Genomic DNA, 18,760 nt, shown 5'->3' on the forward strand with positions numbered 1-18,760 from the left:
TGATGCGGAGTCACCAGAAAATGCTAACATCCGGTTTTCAGGGATACAGTATTTTCAATCTATCTTTGTTTTCCCTGACAAACGAAAGTGTGAACTTCGCTCAGGTGTCTTTCTAGGCCTGCTATGTAAAGTTAGTGAACAACAGGTACAACCATATAGTGTCATTGAGGAAATCTCAATTTTCTTCTTCACAAAAGGCTGATCCCTTCTGATGACATGACTCCAACCGGGTCACCAGAAGGGATCAGCCAATGAAGTTGGAAGTCCGACCCAGTTGACTTCATTAAAATGGTTGAAACTCTAAATGGCGCTGCCCAGAAAGATTGAGGAGGGTGTTTTTTTTTTTTTTTTTGAGCAATGGCAGAAGCATTGCTTGATTCTGTTGGCGCGGGTGAAGATCGAGAAATTTAGTGGAATACTGTAACATCTGAGAATGGAGCTAAAAGGGCTAAAGTTGTAAATGAAGATTAGCCTCAGTATGATAAGGCCTCATTCCTTGTTGGAATGCATTTCATGAGCAAGGATGTTTTTTTGGGGGGGGGGAACCTGTTTGCGGTCACAAAGATGGTGAAGGATACATTGGGAGAAGTGGAGTCAGTCAGTGACCAGGAGTGGTCTGATGTTGATTTCATGTGTGTCAAAATAACTAAAGGAGAAAGCACTGTGGCTGTACAAATGATCGACGCATGAAGTGGAATGCTATGATTATCGGAGTAGGGCACCGATAAAAGGTGTCATATCTGGCGTCTCGATGGATATTGAGGCTTCATGGTTTATGATGAACATGCCAGGAATAGCTGATTCACGGCGCTTAACCCGCACTGTGAATGGAAAGGAGCAGGAAAACATTTCTGTGTTATTGATGTTTGATGAAGAATTTCTCCCAACCCATGTAAAGCTGGGATATATTAAATATACATATGTGGTGTGAGCTTATGTACAAAAGTCACTTCAATGTCATAAATGTAATAGTTTGGCCATGTGTCAAGTGTTTGCAAACGGAATATCATTTTTGAAGAGTCTGAGGATGCAAGGTGTTGCAATTGTGATGGGAATCACGTTCCAGAGTTCTTCTAGTGCCCTGTTAGGGTGAAGGAGGTGAAGGTAGGAAAGATCAGGACTGTCGAAGGTCTCCTATGCAGAGGCAGCGACAATTGTCGAAGCAGCGAGTAGAGATGATGAAGCTATGGCAGTGGATGCCCAACAGTCTGTGGATGTCAGCCAGTTGAGAGATCCTGAAACGCTAATCGTGAAGAAGGTTGATTTTGTTGTGTGTATTGCACAGGTGATTAATTGTACAGGACAAACTAACAAAACACAGAAGAAACTGGAAATCATTGTGAAAGTGGCTAAAAGGTTCTTGGATCTCCAGGATTTCACAGCTGAAACATTGCAGGGAATACTGTCTGAAGATGCTTCACCCTTTCAGGCCCCAGAGGCTGTGTAGGGATCTGAGTACATTGACTTTTGTTTAGTTTTTTGAGAATAATATGAGTTTTATTTTTTCGTTCAAGTATGTTTTTACCTCACCCAGTAGGTGGCGCCAATATACCTTTTTTGGATGTAGTCCACAAATACAGCCTTTTGGCCACTAGAGGCCTCTATCATTCTCTATGGGCACAACTCAGATAACGTTTTTGCCAAAATGCCACGTGCGTCAAGTCATCAATGCATTTATAAAAACCTAACCATTACGAAGCTTCTATTCGATCGAATAAACCTCACGTAGCAAATTAGCAAGTACATCTTTGGTTGACCAAATTCGACATTCAATGACCCCCCCCCATACAAAAATTGCTCACTTCGTGGTCTGATTTTGGTGGACAGATTTTGGGCGGAGTAAACCCTCTCGCTTTGCCTCTTCCTCTCGGAACGAACAGTGCTCAAAATGGTGTAAAGAGGGGAAACCACAACACGCCCATTTTTGAATGAACAAGTAATCTGCAGTCAACAACCTGGCTTCATCGTAGTGAAAGGACTGTGTGAATACTGCAAATTTGCACTCCCATCCACTAATTCACGGGGATTATAGCTACACGCTATCTAGGCAGCGCAGGTAGGAGTGGCTGGCGCAATTTTAAACTGTAAACTAGCTAACGTTGGCGAGCAGAATTTGCAGGAAAAATAATACATAGCAAACAAATGCAAGGTAACTAGCTAAACTATAACGATGTTTAGTTACAATATAGAAAATGCAATTAGCTATTACTTTACGTTAATGCTCATGTTCAATAATATTGTTACAATGCATGCTACTAGGTACTATAGCCAATTTAGTTGGTTGGTTGGCTAACGTTACGGTTTGTTTTCTATTTCATGGTTGACATTATTTCACCTCGGTGTCTTGTGATCACCGTTCAACTAGTTAGATGTCATCCCACAATCGAGCTGCCAATTCGTAAGCGATATAATTAGCTCTTTCATGCCATTATATGAGTAACTAGCTAGATAGCTGGCTAACGTTAGACACGACTTGCTCTTCTCTGTCGGTAACGTTAATTGGCTAACGTTAGTTAGTTACTTAGCTAACGAACGTTAGTTGCGTGCGTTGTAGCTAGAAAGTTATCGTTACCTGGCTATGTTAGCTTCTTCAACGTAGCTAGTTAGCTGGCTAGCTATAGACCACTGTCTGGCTAACTACATAATTTTGATTTAGGTAGTTATGATATCAGTTCACTGAAGTTAGTTTGTAAAACACCTGGCTAGTTACGGGGTGTCTAGTTGTCAAGAGACTAGCCATCACAGCTGCCATCAGGATGAGAATGCCCTGATGCCGGCTAGTCTACTAGGATGAGAATGCCCTGATTAGGGTTGCACATTTTGGGGAATATTCAGAGGTGTTAACTTTCCGTGTGAATTAACGAAAATATATGCACATTAATATTAACACAATTTAAATGTGATGTTTTTCGCATCGGATATACACTGCTCAAAAAAATAAAGGGAACACTTAAATAACACAATGTAACTCCAAGTCAATCACACTTCTGTGAAATCAAACTGTCCACTTAGGAAGCAACACTGATTGACAATAAATTTCACATGCTGTTGTGCAAATGGAATAGACAACAGGTGGAAATTATAGGCAATTAGCAAGACACCCCCAATAAAGGAGTGGTTCTGCAGGTGGAGACCACAGACCACTTCTCAGTTCTTATGCTTCCTGGCTGATGTTTTGGTCACTTTTGAATGCTGGCGGTGCTTTCACTCTAGTGGTAGCATGAGACGGAGTCTACAACCCACACAAGTGGCTCAGGTAGTGCAGCTCATCCAGGATGGCACATCAATGCGAGCTGTGGCAAGAAGGTTTGCTGTGTCTGTCAGCGTAGTGTCCAGAGCATGGAGGCGCTACCAGGAGACAGGCCAGTACATCAGGAGACGTGGAGGAGGCCGTAGGAGGGCAACAACCCAGCAGCAGGACCGCTACCTCCACCTTTGTGCAAGGAGGAGCAGGAGGAGCACTGCCAGAGCCCTGCAAAATGACCTCCAGCAGGCCACAAATGTGCATGCGTCTGCTCAAATGGTCAGAAACAGACTCCATGAGGGTGGTATGAGGGCCCGACGTCCACAGGTAGGGGTTGTGCTTACAGCCCAACACCGTGCAGGACGTTTGGCATTTGCCAGAGAACACCAAGATTGGCAAATTCGCCACTGGCGCCCTGTGCTCTTCACAGATGAAGCAGGTTCACACTGAGCACATGTGACAGAGTCTGGAGACGCCGTGGAGAACGTTCTGCTGCCTGCAACATCATCCAGCATAACCGGTTTGGCGGTGGGTCAGTCATGGTGTGGGGTGGCGTTTCTTTGGGGGGCCGCACAGCCCTCCATGTGCTCGCCAGAGGTAGCCTGACTGCCATTAGGTACCGAGACAAGATCCTCAGACCCCTTGTGAGACCATATGCTGGTGCGGTTGGCCCTGGGTTCCTCCTAATGCAAGACAATGTTAGACCTCATGTGGCTGGAGTGTGTCAGCAGTTCCTGCAAGAGGAAGGCAATGATGCTATGGACTGGCCCGCCCGTTCCCCAGACCTGAATCCAATTGAGCACATCTGGGACATCATGTCTCGCTCCATCCACCAACGCCACATTGCACCACAGACTGTCCAGGAGTTGGCGGATGCTTTAGTCCAGGTCTGGGAGGAGATCCCTCAGGAGACCATCCGCCACTTCATCAGGAGCATGCGCAGGCGTTGTAGGGAGGTCATACAGGCACGTGGAGGCCACACACACTACTGAGCCTCATTTTGACTTGTTTTAAGGACATTACATCAAAGTTGGATCAGCCTGTAGTGTGGTTTTCCACTTTAATTTTGAATGTGACCTCCATGGGTTGATAAATTGGATTTCCATTGATTATTTTTGTGTGATTTTGTTGTCAGCACATTCAACTATGTAAAGGAAAAAGTATTTAATAAGATTATTTTATTCATTCAGATCTAGGATGTGTTATTTTAGTGTTCCCTTTATTTTTTTGAGCAGTATATTTACCATATCATATGAAGACAAACATAAGGTAAAAGGTTTATCATAAGTAGACATATTTTCAAATATTAAATCCTTCCAATAGAAAAAAAATAACAACAATTTAGTTCCGAATTGAACTTTAATTAAATGAGTTGACTCTTCACATGGGATGCATTTGTCAGCCTGTTGTGTGCTTTGGTGTGTGTGTGTGTTCCCAAACAAGGACCAGTTGCGCTCTGAGGCCGCTGATGTTGGTGGGATTTGGAGGATGATGGAGGCAACAAGGGAAAGAGCCTCAGATCCACAAAGTCCCTTCCACCAGGTGGCTGATGAGATATGTTGGCACGACTGCCGTATTGCATCTCCATCCCAAAGCTCTTGCTTGGAAGTGTACTTCTCCAGACTGCCAACAACCTTGCCCTCATCCAGGCCAAGGTGGCGAGACACAGTAGGGATGACACCATAGGCCCTGTTGATCTCTGCACCAGACAGGATACTCTTGCCAGCATACTTGGGGTCCAACATGGACGCTGCGGCGTGTATGGGCTTCAGGCAGAAGTCTTCACGCTTTTTGATGTATTTCAGAACTACAGTTTCCTCTGCTTGGAGCAACAGTGAAGTGGCCAGGGCAGTACGGATTTCTTCTCTTACATCTGCAAGCAGAGTCTGAACATCACAGGATGGCATTGTCTCCCTCAATCCGTGAAATGGCTACTGCTATAGGTTTCAGGAGTTTCAGGCTGCTTACCACTCTCTCCCCAAATACATCATCCAGGAGGATCCTCTTGATGGGGCTGTCCATCGGCAGACTGTGATATGGCCATTTCTTGGAGAGACTCCTTCCCCTACAGGATGACAACACCACCCCAACGGGTGTTGCTGGGCAGCTCTTATTCTTCTCACTTTGCTTGGTGAGGTAGAATGCTGCTATAACTTGATGACCCTTCACATACCTAACCATTTCCTTGGTTCTCTTGTAGTGTTTATCCATTGTTTTCAGTGCCATGATGTCCTTGAGGAGCAAATTCAATGCATGAGCAGCACAGCCAATGGGTGTGATGTGAGGGTAGGACTCCTCCACTTTAGAACAAGCAGCCTTCATGTTCACAGCATTGTCTGTCACCAGTGCAAATACCTTCTGTGGTCCAGGGTCATTGATGACTGCCTTCAGCTCATCTGCAATGTAGAGACCGGTGTGTCTGTTGTCCCTTGTGTCTGTGCTCTTGTAGAATACTGGTTGAGGGGTGGAGAGGATGTAGTTAATTATTCCTTGCCCATGAACATTCTACCACCCATAAGAGATGATTGCAATACAGTCTGCTTTCTCTATAATTTGCTTGACCTTCACTTGAACTCTGTTGAACTCTGCATCCAGCAAATGAGTAGATAAAGCATGTCTGGTTGGAGGGGTGTATATGTGGCAAGGAACTTTCAGAAATCTCTTCCAATACACACTGCCTGCATGCATCAGCGGTGAACCAGTTGCATACACAGCTCGAGCAAGACATTCATCCGCATTTCTATGACTACGTTCCTCCATTGAGTCAAAAACTTCTGATTCCATGAGGACCATGAGCTGTTGCTATCGATAAGGTGTCTGAATCATAATGTTCACCTCGAATAGAAGTAGAGGGACTTTTGTCAGAGGTTGCTTGTTGTGAGTGCTAAGGGAACTTTATGCACTTGGCCAGATGATTCTGCATCTTTGTTGCATTCTTCACATGATTTGGCACAGTATTTGGAAATGTACACAGCTTTTCCTTCATTAGCTGAGGTGAAATGTCTCCAGACATCAGATGGTGCCCGTGCATTTTCCTATAAAGATTAGAGAAAAAAAGTCAATACCCAAATACAATTCCATGTACTGATACATAGTTAAGCAGTTAGATTAAACAACTCCTTTTGTAAGATAAATGTTTTAAAATGAAACATGTATGGAAACGGGTGAATTAACACTCCTTAGCAGCCTCAAGCAAGCTAAAACCCACATGGTAGCAGAAATTAACAAGTTAGAAATTATTTAAACACACTTTGCTGTAGGCTACTATTTACTAGTTAACAAAAAATCATGTATGTCCTATTAAATATATTCACCCCACCCAGTATTGTTATCACAACTTAACAGAAAGCATGTAGTCCTTGGCTCAGACAGTGTAGTAGTGTGGGCTCAATAGCATCTCATTAGTGTGCAAGATCTTGAGAATCAGCTGCACATGTGATAGAAGAATGCACTGTGCATGCAGAGGGTTGCAATACCATTGAATTGGGGATAGTTTAACCAAAATATGCCATAAGACCTAGAATTGCCTTGTGTATCCCACAAAAGGTTCACTGTTATAAGCTAACTTTTTATGAATTTCAGCAAAATTTCTGAAATTCTGTAAATTTACCAGAACGTTTCCAACCCTTTGCAACCCTAGCCCTGATGGCTAGTTTACTAGGATGAGAATAACCCTGATGACTAGTCTACTAGGATGAGAATAACCCTGATGACTAGTCTACTAGGATGAGAATAACCCTGATGCCCTGTCTACTAGGATGAGAATAACCCTGATGCCCTGTCTACTAGGATGAGAATAACCCTGATGCCCTGTCTACTAGGATGAGAATAACCCTGATGACTAGTCTACTAGGATGAGAATAACCCTGATGACTAGTCTACTAGGATGAGAATAACCCTGATGACTAGTCTACTAGGATGAGAATAACCCTGATGCCCTGTCTACTAGGATGAGAATAACCCTGATGACTAGTCTACTAGGATGAGAATAACCCCGATTACTAGGATGAGAATAACCCTGATGCCCTGTCTACTAGGATGAGAATAACCCTGATGCCCTGTCTACTAGGATGAGAATAACCCTGATGCCCTGTCTACTAGGATGAGAATAACCCTGATGACTAGTCTACTAGGATGAGAATAACCCTGATGACTAGTCTACTAGGATGAGAATAACCCTGATGCCCTGTCTACTAGGATGAGAATAACCCTGATGCCATGTCTACTAGGATGAGAATAACCCTGATGCCATGTCTACTAGGATGAGAATAACCCTGATGCCCTGTCTACTAGGATGAGAATAACCCTGATGACTAGTCTACTAGGATGAGAATAACCCCGATTACTAGGATGAGAATAACCCTGATGCCCTGTCTACTAGGATGAGAATAACCCTGATGACTAGTCTACTAGGATGAGAATAACCCTGATGCCCTGTCTACTAGGATGAGAATAACCCTGATGCCATGTCTACTAGGATGAGAATAACCCTGATGCCATGTCTACTAGGATGAGAATAACCCTGATGCCATGTCTACTAGGATGAGAATAACCCTGATGCCCTGTCTACTAGGATGAGAATAACCCTGATGCCCTGTCTACTAGGATGAGAATAACCCTGATGCCCTGTCTACTAGGATGAGAATAACCCTGATGTCCTGTCTACTAGGATGAGAATAACCCTGATGCCCTGTCTACTAGGATGAGAATAACCCTGATGACTAGGATGAGAATAACCCTGATGGCTAGTCTACTAGGATGAGAATGCATCATGGTGCTCTGGCTGTGCCTCAAGCCTAGTTGAACAGGAAATACAGGCACCAAAAGTTAATAATTTAGCATCATGGTGCTAGGCTTCTTAATTAATTTACACAGCTTGTGGAGAACTACGTAAGATGAATATGTTGAGTGTTTTTTGAATGCTGCACCTTATTAAACTAACTCTAATCCAACTAGCTCCAGCTAACTATGGAGCCCTCCGACCAACAGACAGGCCCAGACTCTGGCTCTCAGGAGGTCAACCCTGTGTACCTACAGCAGCTTCGAGAGCTGGACATCCCAGAGGAGGCTGCCAAGCAGGTGGGTTAATTTACTGTATACAGGTTCTCTTGCATTTCCTGTGATATGATCTGCAGTATTATGTAAATTGTTATCTTGGTTCTGCATTTACATTTTCTAATGCAGTATTTATGTACTTACTAAGGCATCCATAATGACTGTAAAGAGTACCATAGCTATGAGTGCCATGTCTAATCCATCCAACATTATTTTCTGCCATTTTCTATGTTTCTACCTCCCGCAGGCACTCTTGCACACCCGAAATGTGTCTGCTGAGGAGGCTGCCATGTACTACTTCAACAAGCTGGAGAATGAGGTGCCCATAAGATAAGCCTTAGTTCACACAGGTACACGATGGTACATTACCTCTCCTGTATTGTCTGAGCCCACCCTGACTGTCTCTCTTTCGCTCTCGTCCCCTCAGGAAGAAGGAGACGACGACCTCATGTTCAAGATGGTGTTTGTGGTGAACATGGACCTGGCCATGGGTGTGGGAAAGGTCAGTTTGAAGATAAGGGTTGGAATGTGTTGTTTTGATTGATTTTTATTTGCCAGTTGAAGAAAACTAATGTATGCGTTGTAAACGCGTGACAGGAATATCACAAAGTCAGACTTATTGCCATTTGTGGTCCCTAAATGACATGGTGCAAAAACACTACAAAGATACATTACAAAGCTAGATATGATAGATTTTGTCTGGCTAGTATGCTTTTTGTGGTATAGTTTGTTCCAACCAGAAGCACAAAGGCCCAGTTTGCCCCTGTTGTTTTTAAATGAGAATCACGCATCACACTCAAAGCTAATACATTAAACTTAAAAAAAAAAAAGATTTCTGCTTACTCAAAGTGTTTGGTGTGTGTGTTGTGTAGGTGGCTGCGCAGGTGGGCCATGCGGCCATAGGGCTTTACCAGGCCCTGCAGGAGAAGAACAGCTGGAGGGAGATGGCCTGGAAGTGGGACCATGGCGGGTAAGGAACTGACTGGACCGTTTTTTTTTTTTCATCGGTGCTTTACTGGAGCGATACCATAATCATATGTGTTACTTGAGACTCCATACTGCCGAACAAATTGGATCCGATCAGGTAAAGAATGCCTGACACTTTTATAACGCCATAATGACATCTGGTAATGGCAATACCACTATCTGGCTGTTCTATGTGCCGGTTCAACCTGCTGTCGATGTTTGCCACAGCAGGATATCTGTGTGTTTGTGGTGTGCAGGGCGAAGAAGGTGGTGTTGCAGGGGACCAACATGGCTCACCTTTTGGAGCTGCAGGCCCTGGCAATGAGCCTTAGCCTGCCCACGTATCTGGTCCAGGACGCCGGACGCACCCAGGTGAGACGTGCGGCTACACAGCAGCGGTTTCAGGACCTAGTTACAGACCCAATGCGCCACTATTACGGCTCTATGGTAGCACTGCTGCACCTGCTTACAGGCACACAGCCCCACCATGACGGTTTCGTAGTTATAGTAGCTCCTGCTTACAGACACATGCAGCAGCATTGGGGCTCCGCAGCAGCACCTGCTGTGTTACGTGGATGCCATTACATTTCCACGTAACACTATAGTGTCTGCTTTCAGGGGTACGCACAGCCATTATGATAAGTATTGAGTTTGAACGTAGTATACCCATCTGGTTTGAGGAGTTGGCGAGATAACTTTGGTGAACTCTTGAGTTCAACTTGGGACAACCGGTACCACAAGAGGCTCACCGTATAGCCAGGTAAATGTATATGTTAACGAATGCTTCAGAACTAACCTGCTCCGGGGCAAGCTAACTAGGGGCTAACTCCATTTATGAAGTGTCTGAGACGTGAGTTGAGGACCAATGAAATCAGATTCGTTCCCTCTTGCGGACATTGCGTCATTGAAGATGACAGATTAAATATTTCATTAATCAAATTGTTTGTGTAAAAAAATAATGCCTATCACATTACATATTTAGTAATGACAGCGTGCATTTGAAAGTTCCCGCTTTGTACAACTTTTGTATGACATTAAACAATTGTTTTATCCATAGGAGTGGGGGAAAAGGTGCTGTGTGCATTGATAAGCACATGAGACGGCCTTAACGATGCCTAATTAAAGAAAGCACTTATAATAGCCTATTTCACATCATAGTCTGCTAAATGTGCAATAACTTTTTTTGTAACCAACATTTGTAATTTACCCTTCGGTATTATAAAATGGGATTAGACGGGGTACATAAATGTAACAATGAGTTTGAGAAAATAACAGAGTGCCTTCAGAAAGTATTCATACCCCTTGACGTATTCCACATTTTGTTACAGCCTGAATTCAAAATATTTATTTTCTCACCCATCTACACACAATTCCCCACAATGACAAATTGAAAACATGTTTTTAGAAATGTTTGCAAATTTATTGAAATGCAGAAATATCTCATTTAGACCCATGAGTCAATACATGTTCGAATCAACTTTGGCAGCGATGATAGCTCTGAGTCTTTCCCAGAATATGTCTAAAAGCTTTTAACACCTGGATTGTACACTATTTGCACATTATTATTTTAAAAGTTCTTCAAGCTCTCAAGTTGGTTGTTCATCATTGCTAGACAGCCATTGTCATGTCTTGCCATAGATTTTTAAGTCAAAACTAACTAGGCCACTCGGGAACATTCAATGTTGTCTTGGTAAGCAACTCCAGTGTATATTTGGCCTTGTGTTTTAGGTTATTGTCATGATGAATTTGTCTCCCAGTGGCTGTTGGAAAGCAGACAACCAGGTTTTCCTCTAGGATTTTGCCTGTGCTTAGCTCAATTCAGTTTCTTTTTACCCCCCCCCCCCCCCCCCCCCAAAAAAAAAATAAACTCTCCAACGAGCATACTCATAACATGATGCAGCCACCACCACGCTTGAAAATATGAAGTGGTACTCCATGATGTGTTGGATTTGCCTGAAACAGAGCCTTGTATTCCGGACATAAAGTTAATTTCTTTGCCACATTTCTTGCAATTTTAATTGAATACTTTATTGCAAACAGGATGCATGTTTTGGAGAAGGACAAAAAATTCTGTTCAGCGTTCCCTCTTTTCACTTTCGTCATTTTGATTAGTATTGTGGAGTAACTACAATGTTGTTGATCTATTCTCAGTTTTCTCCTATCACAGCCATTAAACAGCCTTCCTCTCGGGCAACTTGAGTTAGGAAGAGGACGCCTGTATATTTGTAGGGACACACCGTCCAAAGTGTAATTTAATAACTTCACCCTGCTCAAAGGGATATTCAGTGTCTGCTTTGCTTTTTTTATTTTGACCTATCTACCAATAGGTGCCGTTTGCGAGTCATTGGAAAACCTCCCTGGTCTTCATGGTTGAATCTGTTTGAAATTCACTGCTCGACTGAGGGACCATACAATTATCTGTATGTGTGGGGTACAGAGATGAGGTAGTCATTCAAATTGTTAAACACTATTATTGCACACAGTGAGTCCATGCAATTTATGTGACTTGTTAAGCAAATTTTTACACCTGAACTTTATTTAGGCTTGCTGTAACAAAGGGGTTGAATACTTACTGACTCATTTCAGCTTTTCATTTGTAAAAATGTCTAAACATAATTCCACTTTGTCGTCAAATTTTATTGGTCACATACACGTGTTTAGCAGATGTTATTGTGGCTGTAGCGAAATGCTTGTGTTTCTAGCTCCGACAATGTAGTGCTATCTAACAAGTAATAGCTAACAATTTCACAACATACACTGAATACACACAAATCTAAGTAAAGGAATGGAATTAAGAATATATAAATATATGGACGAGCAATATCAGAGCGGCATAGACTAAGATACAGTAGAATAGATTACAGTTTATACATATGAGATGAGTAATGCTATATAAGTAAAAATTATTAAAGTGGCCTGTGATTTCATGTCTATGTATATAGGCAGCAGCCTCTGTGCTAGTGATGCCAATTTAACAGTCTGATGGCCTTGAGATAGAAGCTGTTTTTCAGTCTCTCAGTCCCAGCTTTGATGCACCTGTACTGACCTCGCCTTCTGGATGATAGAGGGGTGAACAGGCAGTGGCTCGGGTGGTTGTTGTCCTTGATGATCTTTATGGCCTTCCTGTGACATCGGGTGCTGTAGGTGTCCTGGAGGGCAGGTAGTTTGCCCCCGGTGACGCGTTGGGCAGACCCACCACCCTCTGGAGTGCCCTGCGGTTGCTGGCGGTGCAGTTGCCGTTCCAGGTGGTGATACAGCCTGACCGGATGCTCTCAATTGTGCATCTGTAAAACTTTGTGCGTTTTAGGTGCCAAGTCAAATTTCTTCAACCTCCCTGAGGTTGAAGAGGTGCTGTTGTGCCATCTTCACCACACTGTATGTGTGGGTGGACCATTTCAGTTGGTCAGTGATGTGTACGCCGAGGAACTTGAAGTTTTCCACCTCCACTGCGGTCCCATCGATGTGGATAGGGGGGTGCTCCCTTTGCTGTTTCCTGAAGTCCACGATCATTTGTTTTGTTGACGTTGAGTGAGGTTATTTTCCTGGCATCACACTCCCAGAGCCCTCACCACCTCCATGTAGGCTGTCTCATTGTTGGTGATCAAACCTACCGCTGTAGTGTCGTCTGCAAACTTGATGATTGAGTTGGAGGCGTGCTTGGCAACGCAGTCATTGGTGAACAGGGAGTACAGGTGGGGGCTGAGCACGCACCCTTCTGGGGGCCCCAGTGTTGAGGATCAGCAAAGTGGAGGTGGTGTTTTCTACCTTCACCACATGGGGATGGCCAGTCAGACACAGGGCGGAGTTCAGACCCAGGGCCTCGAGCTTAATGATGAGCTTGGAGGGTACTACGGTGTTAAATGCTGAGCTGTAGTCAGTGAACAGCATTCTTACATAGGTTTTCCTCTTGTCAAGATGGGATTGGGAAGTGCAATGGCGATTGGCTCATCTGTGGATCTATTGGGGCGGTAAGGAAATTGAAATGTCTAGGGTATCAGGTAGGGTGGAGGTGATATGGTCCTTGACTAGTCTCTCAAAGCACTTCATGATGACAGAAGTGAGTGCTATGGGGGCGATAGTCATTTAGTTCCGTTATCTTTGCTTTCTTGGGTAAAGGAACAATGTTGACCATCTTGAAGCATGTGGGGACAGCAGACTGGGATAGGGAGAGATTGAATATGTCTGTAAACACACCAGCCAGCTGGTCTGCGCATGCTCTGAGGACGCGGCTAGGGATGGTGTCTGGGCCGGCAGCCTTGCGAGGGTTAACATGCTTAAATGTCTTACTCACGTCAGCCACAGCAAAAGAGGGCCAACAGTCCTTGGTAGCGAGCCGCGTCGGTGGCACTGTTATCCTCAAAGCAGGCAAAGGTTTTGAGCTTGTCCGGAAGCAAGAATTCGGTGTCCGTGACTTGGCTGGTTTTCCTTTTGTAGTCCGTTATTGTCTGTAGACCCTGCCACATCTCGTGTCTGAGTCATTGAATTGCGACTCCGCTTCGTCTCTATACTGACGTTGTGCATATTTGATTGCCTTGCGGTGGGAATAACTACACTGTTTGTGTTCTGCCATATTCCTAGTCACCTTGCCATGGTTAAATGCGGTGGTTTGCGCTTTCAGTTTTGCTCGAATGCTGCCATCTATCCACGGTTTCTGGTTAGAGTAGGTTTTAATAGTCAGTGGGTACAACATCTCCTATACACTTCCTGATAAACTCAGTCACCGTATTGGTATATTCGTCAATATTATTCTCGGAAGCTACCCGGAACATATCCCAATCCGCGTGATCAAAACAATCTTGAAGCGTGGATTCCGATTAGTCAGACCAGCATTAAATAGTCCTTAGCACGGGTACTTCCTGTTTGAGTTTCTGCCTATAGGAAGGGAGGAGCAAAATGCAGTCGTGGTCAGATTTGCCGAAAAGAGGGAGGGCCTTGTAGGCATCCCGGAAGTTGGAGTGACAGTGGTCGAGTGTTTTAGCAGTGCGAGTACTACAGTCGATGTGTTGTTAGAACTTCGGTAGCCTTTTTCTCAAATTGGCTTTAAAATCCCCAGCTACAATAAATGTGGCCTCAGGATATGTGCTTTCCAGTTTGCATAAAGTCCAGTGAAGTTCTTTGAGGGCCGTCGTGGTATTGGCTTGAGTGGTGGGTATACATGGCTGTGACTTTTATTTTTTATTTAACTAGGCAAGTCGGTTAAGAACAAATTCGTATTTACAATGATGACCTACCCTGGCCAAACCCAAACCCGGATGACGCTGGGCCAATTGTGCGCGGCCTTATGGGACTCCCAATCACGGCCGGTTGTGATACAGCCTGGGTCTGTAGTGACATCTCTAGCACTTAGATGCAGTGCCTTAGACCGCTGCGCCACTCAGAAGCCCAAAACAGCGCTATAACCGAAGAGAATTCTCTTGGGAGATAATACGGTCTGCATTTGATTGTAAGTTATTCTAGGTAGGATGAACAAAAGGACCTGAGTTCCTGTATGTTATGATTAACGACTCATGGTGTGATTGTGATGAAACATACACCCCCACCCTCCTCCTTCCCGGAGAGAGATTTATTCCTGTCTACGCGATGAACTGAGAACCCAACTGCCTGGACTGACTCAGACAGTATATCCCGAGAGAGAGCCATGTTTCCGTGATGTCTCTCTGGAAAGAAACCCTCACCCTGAACTCGTCAACTTTCTTATCCAGACTGAACAATAGCGAGTAATATGCTCGGGAAGCGGTGGGTGTTGTGCGCGCCTCCTACGTCGGACTAGAAAACCACTCCGAGTACCTCTGCCGGCGGTGTTTTTGGGTCGGCCTCTGGAATCAGTTCAATTGCCCTGGGGGGTGCGAACAAAGGATCCGCTTTGGGAAAGTCATATTCCTGGTCGTAGTGCTGGTGAGTTACCGCCGCTCTGATATCCAATAGTTTTTCCCGACTGTATGTAATAACACATTTTCTGGGCTAATGTTAGAAATAATACTTTTAAAAAATACAAATAATTCTGCAAAGTTTCCTAAGAGCTAGAAGCACGGCAGCCCTCTGTCGGCGCCATTTTATGAGATTGTGTGTCACTGGCCTACACACAATACACCATCTCAATTTAATCAATTTTAAATTCAGGCTGTTACAGAACAATGTGGAAAAAGTCAAAGGGTGTGAACTTTTTGAAGGCACTGTAAAAGACAATACAGCAGAAATTTGGGGCTCACAAGTTCTGTAGAGGACAAGGTGGGAAAAAACGCAATTCATTCAACATAATAAACAATCTGCATCAATTAATATTAAGGGGTTCTCTAATGAGATTTAATTAAATAAATTAATGCCTTGTCTTCCCTGCCTTCCCACACACTTTTGTTGTTACAACCTATTCCTAGTACCTCCTACCCACAAGGATGCTAGTCTAAATTCTATGACCTTTTGCCAGGTGGAAGCTGGCTCGCGCACCATCCTGGCCATCGTTGGGGAAGAGGATATGGTGAACAACGTCACTGGAAGTCTGAAGCTGCTCTGAGGGACTTAACGGCTATGGAGGTGCAGGGCCATGTACTGCCACTGGGGCAACCAGCAGAGGGCAGCATCCCCTAACAGCAAAAGGGTCTCAACATGCAAGCGCATAACAACAACGTAACGAAACAAAAAACAGGAAAAAAGAAACAACCAGACATGACCCAACCACCAAGACGAACACACTCAGCCATTTTTTCTTGTTTCCTGTCCGATCCACTGACTGGAGAAGAGATGTACACAGAGCTGCTTAGGTTGAGAGGAAGGGACTGGTTCCCCGAACTGACCATGTTGAAGGCAGTTTGAACAACTTTTAGTGTCTACTTGTATCTTTTTTGATTATGGAGTTTTGCTTGTTAAGGGAAAGTCCATTTACTATATGAGAGAATCATATCCAATTTTTATAAAGGTGTAAGTCCATGACAATCTTAATTCCATCTCCCAATTTAAGATATGATTTTAGCGTTTGAAAAAAATCAAGGTTAGAACCTAGTCTTGGTGATTGTTAAATACTGTTGTCATAAATTCAAGGGGCGAAATATGTAATTGTAATATCCTTTAAGATACTGCTTGGGAAGAGTGCTTTACTGATACCTTTACTATTTCTTTGATGTATAAAATTAAGGTGTATATGTATACATTCTCTCTCAAAGACCATGTCCCTTAGAATCTATAACACTACATACTGATGTCAAATGGCCATCACTTGCATTTATGTGCATCTGCTCAGGCCATATATAATGTGGTGTGCCCATTGCGATAAAGGGCTCATCTTTATCTGTGCCATTATAGCATCTATGACAGCATGGGCAGCGCCATTGAGGCTAGAACCCATAGGAATCCCCACCCAATTGACTAGATCCAAATGGCGGAAGCATGAAAGCCCTCAATGGTGCTGCCCATGCTAACAGGCTTTTGGCTGCTAGAGGTCTATCAGTTGCTATGGGTGTGCCATCCTCAACGTTTCGCACAATCACTGTTGGACTTTTACATAATTTGTGGTGTTTTTTAATTTTATTTTTCTGTTCTTGCAAAAAAGGATAAGGTCGACTTGAGGCTCACTGAGTTATAATTCCTTGACTGGGGGCTTGGCAGAAATAACACTGTATTTGGTGAATAGGATTTGAGTGTAAGGAACTCATTGTATGGGTCAAAATAAGTGACAGTGCTGATGCTTGCACAGTGCCTAAGTGCATGTACTTTAGCTGACTATTATGGATAATAGTTTACACAAGTGAAATATTTGTGTAACTGCTTTGAGTGTAAATGTGTTAGCACACTGTAGCTAGCTAACTAAATGGTTGCGCTATGAGTTTTTTACCAAACCGGTACATACATTTTAAGATGGCGTAGCAAATACAGGTTAACGTTTGTTAAGGACCGCTTAATGAATGATTGAGTCTTGCACTTAGTCTTCAACATTTGACTAACAGATACCTAGGATATATTGTATGTTTCTGTTAAAACAGCTCTTTGTTCCTTACTATAAAACATAAAAATGTATTTTGTGGGCATGAGATTCCATTTGGGACCATAAATGGCTCTGAAGTCTTACTAAATATGGAAAAGGCTTATTATATGAATGATTTAAATGGAACTGACATGACTTGCATCTAACAGTTACTCATATGAAATGTTTTTTTTTATTATTATTTGTGTTAAGAGACCATGCAAAACCCCATGGCTGCATCCATGTTAATGTGTTAGGGCTTTGATGCCTTCCTGTGTTACAACCATTTGTTCATATTAAAACCAAGGAGACAATTAGAAATGACTCCTGACCAAATGCACAGATTTTTTTTTTGTTATGTGATCCGTATAAAACGTATGTTTTATGTGAACATTTCTACCCCAACACAATGTCATACTGCTCAAAATTACTTTGCTGTTTTGTTTATTGTATTAAAACTATTAATGTTGGAAGTTGTGCCCTGCCACGTTTGTAGCCTGTTCACCGTATTTACAATAGAAGTATTGGCGAAGGCACTCTATCTGGAACGGTTGCTGGGAAACTTGTACATGGTCCTCCAGAAGAGATCTTTAATCACGTGAGGGCTACAGAACAAAGGTTATCCTGTCTGTACACTTACCCAACTTCCCAAGAACATTTTACCAAACACAACCTGGGTGCGTCTTTCGGTTCGTTAGAGCGGTGTGAGAACCTGGAAACCAGTGTGGAATTATTTGTTAATGTGTTATTCTTCTGTTATATTAGGGTCAGAATGCATTCTTATGAGTTATTTATTTGGCAATAGAGGTTTACGGGAGCCCATCATGTCTAGCTTGTTTTATGTATTAAGCTACCCTCGATGAGAAAAGGTAGTAAATGCACCAATCGTATATCAGCAGAGCTGTAAAGCCAAATAAATTAACAAAGCCGGTGCCAATTACGTCAAGGGTGTAGGAATGGTCTGCCCTTCCCCCAACTCAATCCAAGCGAGGAATAAAACCAAGATGTCGTACAATCTATAATTCTATCTATTTTGGAACTTTAATTTCTGTTCACTAAAATGTACACAGTTTAACAAAACTGTAAATCGCTCTGTATAAGGCCGTCCGCTAAATTAGTAAAATGTTATAGAAAATGCATTTAAGAAAAAATTTAAACCGAAAGAACCCTTGATTTATTCAGATCACATAATCTTCGTTTTCATCGTGCAGAAATAGACAGTATGTAAGGTCTCAAATTGATAATTTATATTCACAAAAATGTACACAGTTTAACATCTTTATTGTTTGTTTGTGGTTACATTTGTCACCTACTGTCAAAATGCATTGGGTTCGTAACAATTTATACATTTGAGAAGCGTGAAAAAACAGCGTTATGTCGTCTACCAGTATTTCCACTTCCCACCGTTGCAAAAAAATGACAGTAGCGTGATCACTTTAGCCAATCCCAATTATTCTCCCAGGTCTCATGACGTCAGAAGAAATTAAGAAGCCAATCGCATGAACGCTTAATTACATCCATTCATCCTCAGACGCAGTTAT

General features: G+C 43.1%; 1 protein-coding gene across 2 annotated transcripts; it reads left to right on the plus strand.

The window, feature by feature from the left end:
* Nucleotides 1-1,726: 1,726 nt before the first annotated feature.
* Nucleotides 1,727-17,692, plus strand: LOC106565256 (putative peptidyl-tRNA hydrolase 2). Of its 2 annotated transcripts, none has more exons than XM_045691432.2 (7): nucleotides 1,727-2,149; nucleotides 8,201-8,323; nucleotides 8,547-8,618; nucleotides 8,727-8,801; nucleotides 9,172-9,269; nucleotides 9,523-9,637; nucleotides 15,690-17,692. In XM_045691432.2, the coding sequence occupies exons 2-7, from the start codon at nucleotides 8,213-8,215 to the stop codon at nucleotides 15,774-15,776; spliced, it is 558 nt and encodes a 185-aa protein (XP_045547388.1). In that variant the 5' UTR covers nucleotides 1,727-2,149; nucleotides 8,201-8,212; the 3' UTR covers nucleotides 15,777-17,692. The 2 variants fall into 2 exon arrangements, with proteins under 2 accessions (XP_045547388.1, XP_013987636.1); XM_014132161.3 differs by having other exon boundaries at nucleotides 1,784-2,056.
* Nucleotides 17,693-18,760: the final 1,068 nt, after the last annotated feature.

The sequence above is a fragment of the Salmo salar genome, chromosome 12 (genome assembly GCF_965601325.2).
Source record: "Salmo salar chromosome 12, fSalSal1, whole genome shotgun sequence".
Taxonomy (NCBI): domain Eukaryota; kingdom Metazoa; phylum Chordata; class Actinopteri; order Salmoniformes; family Salmonidae; genus Salmo; species Salmo salar.

Coding starts and splice junctions, on each gene's coding strand:
- LOC106565256 (XM_045691432.2), top strand. CDS start 8,213: ATGGAGCCCTCCGACCAACAGACAGGCCCAGACTCTGGCTCTCAGGAG. Junction 8,324..8,546: donor CAGAGGAGGCTGCCAAGCAG/GTGGGTTAATTT, acceptor TACCTCCCGCAG/GCACTCTTGCACACCCGAAA. Junction 8,619..8,726: donor TCAACAAGCTGGAGAATGAG/GTGCCCATAAGA, acceptor TCGTCCCCTCAG/GAAGAAGGAGACGACGACCT.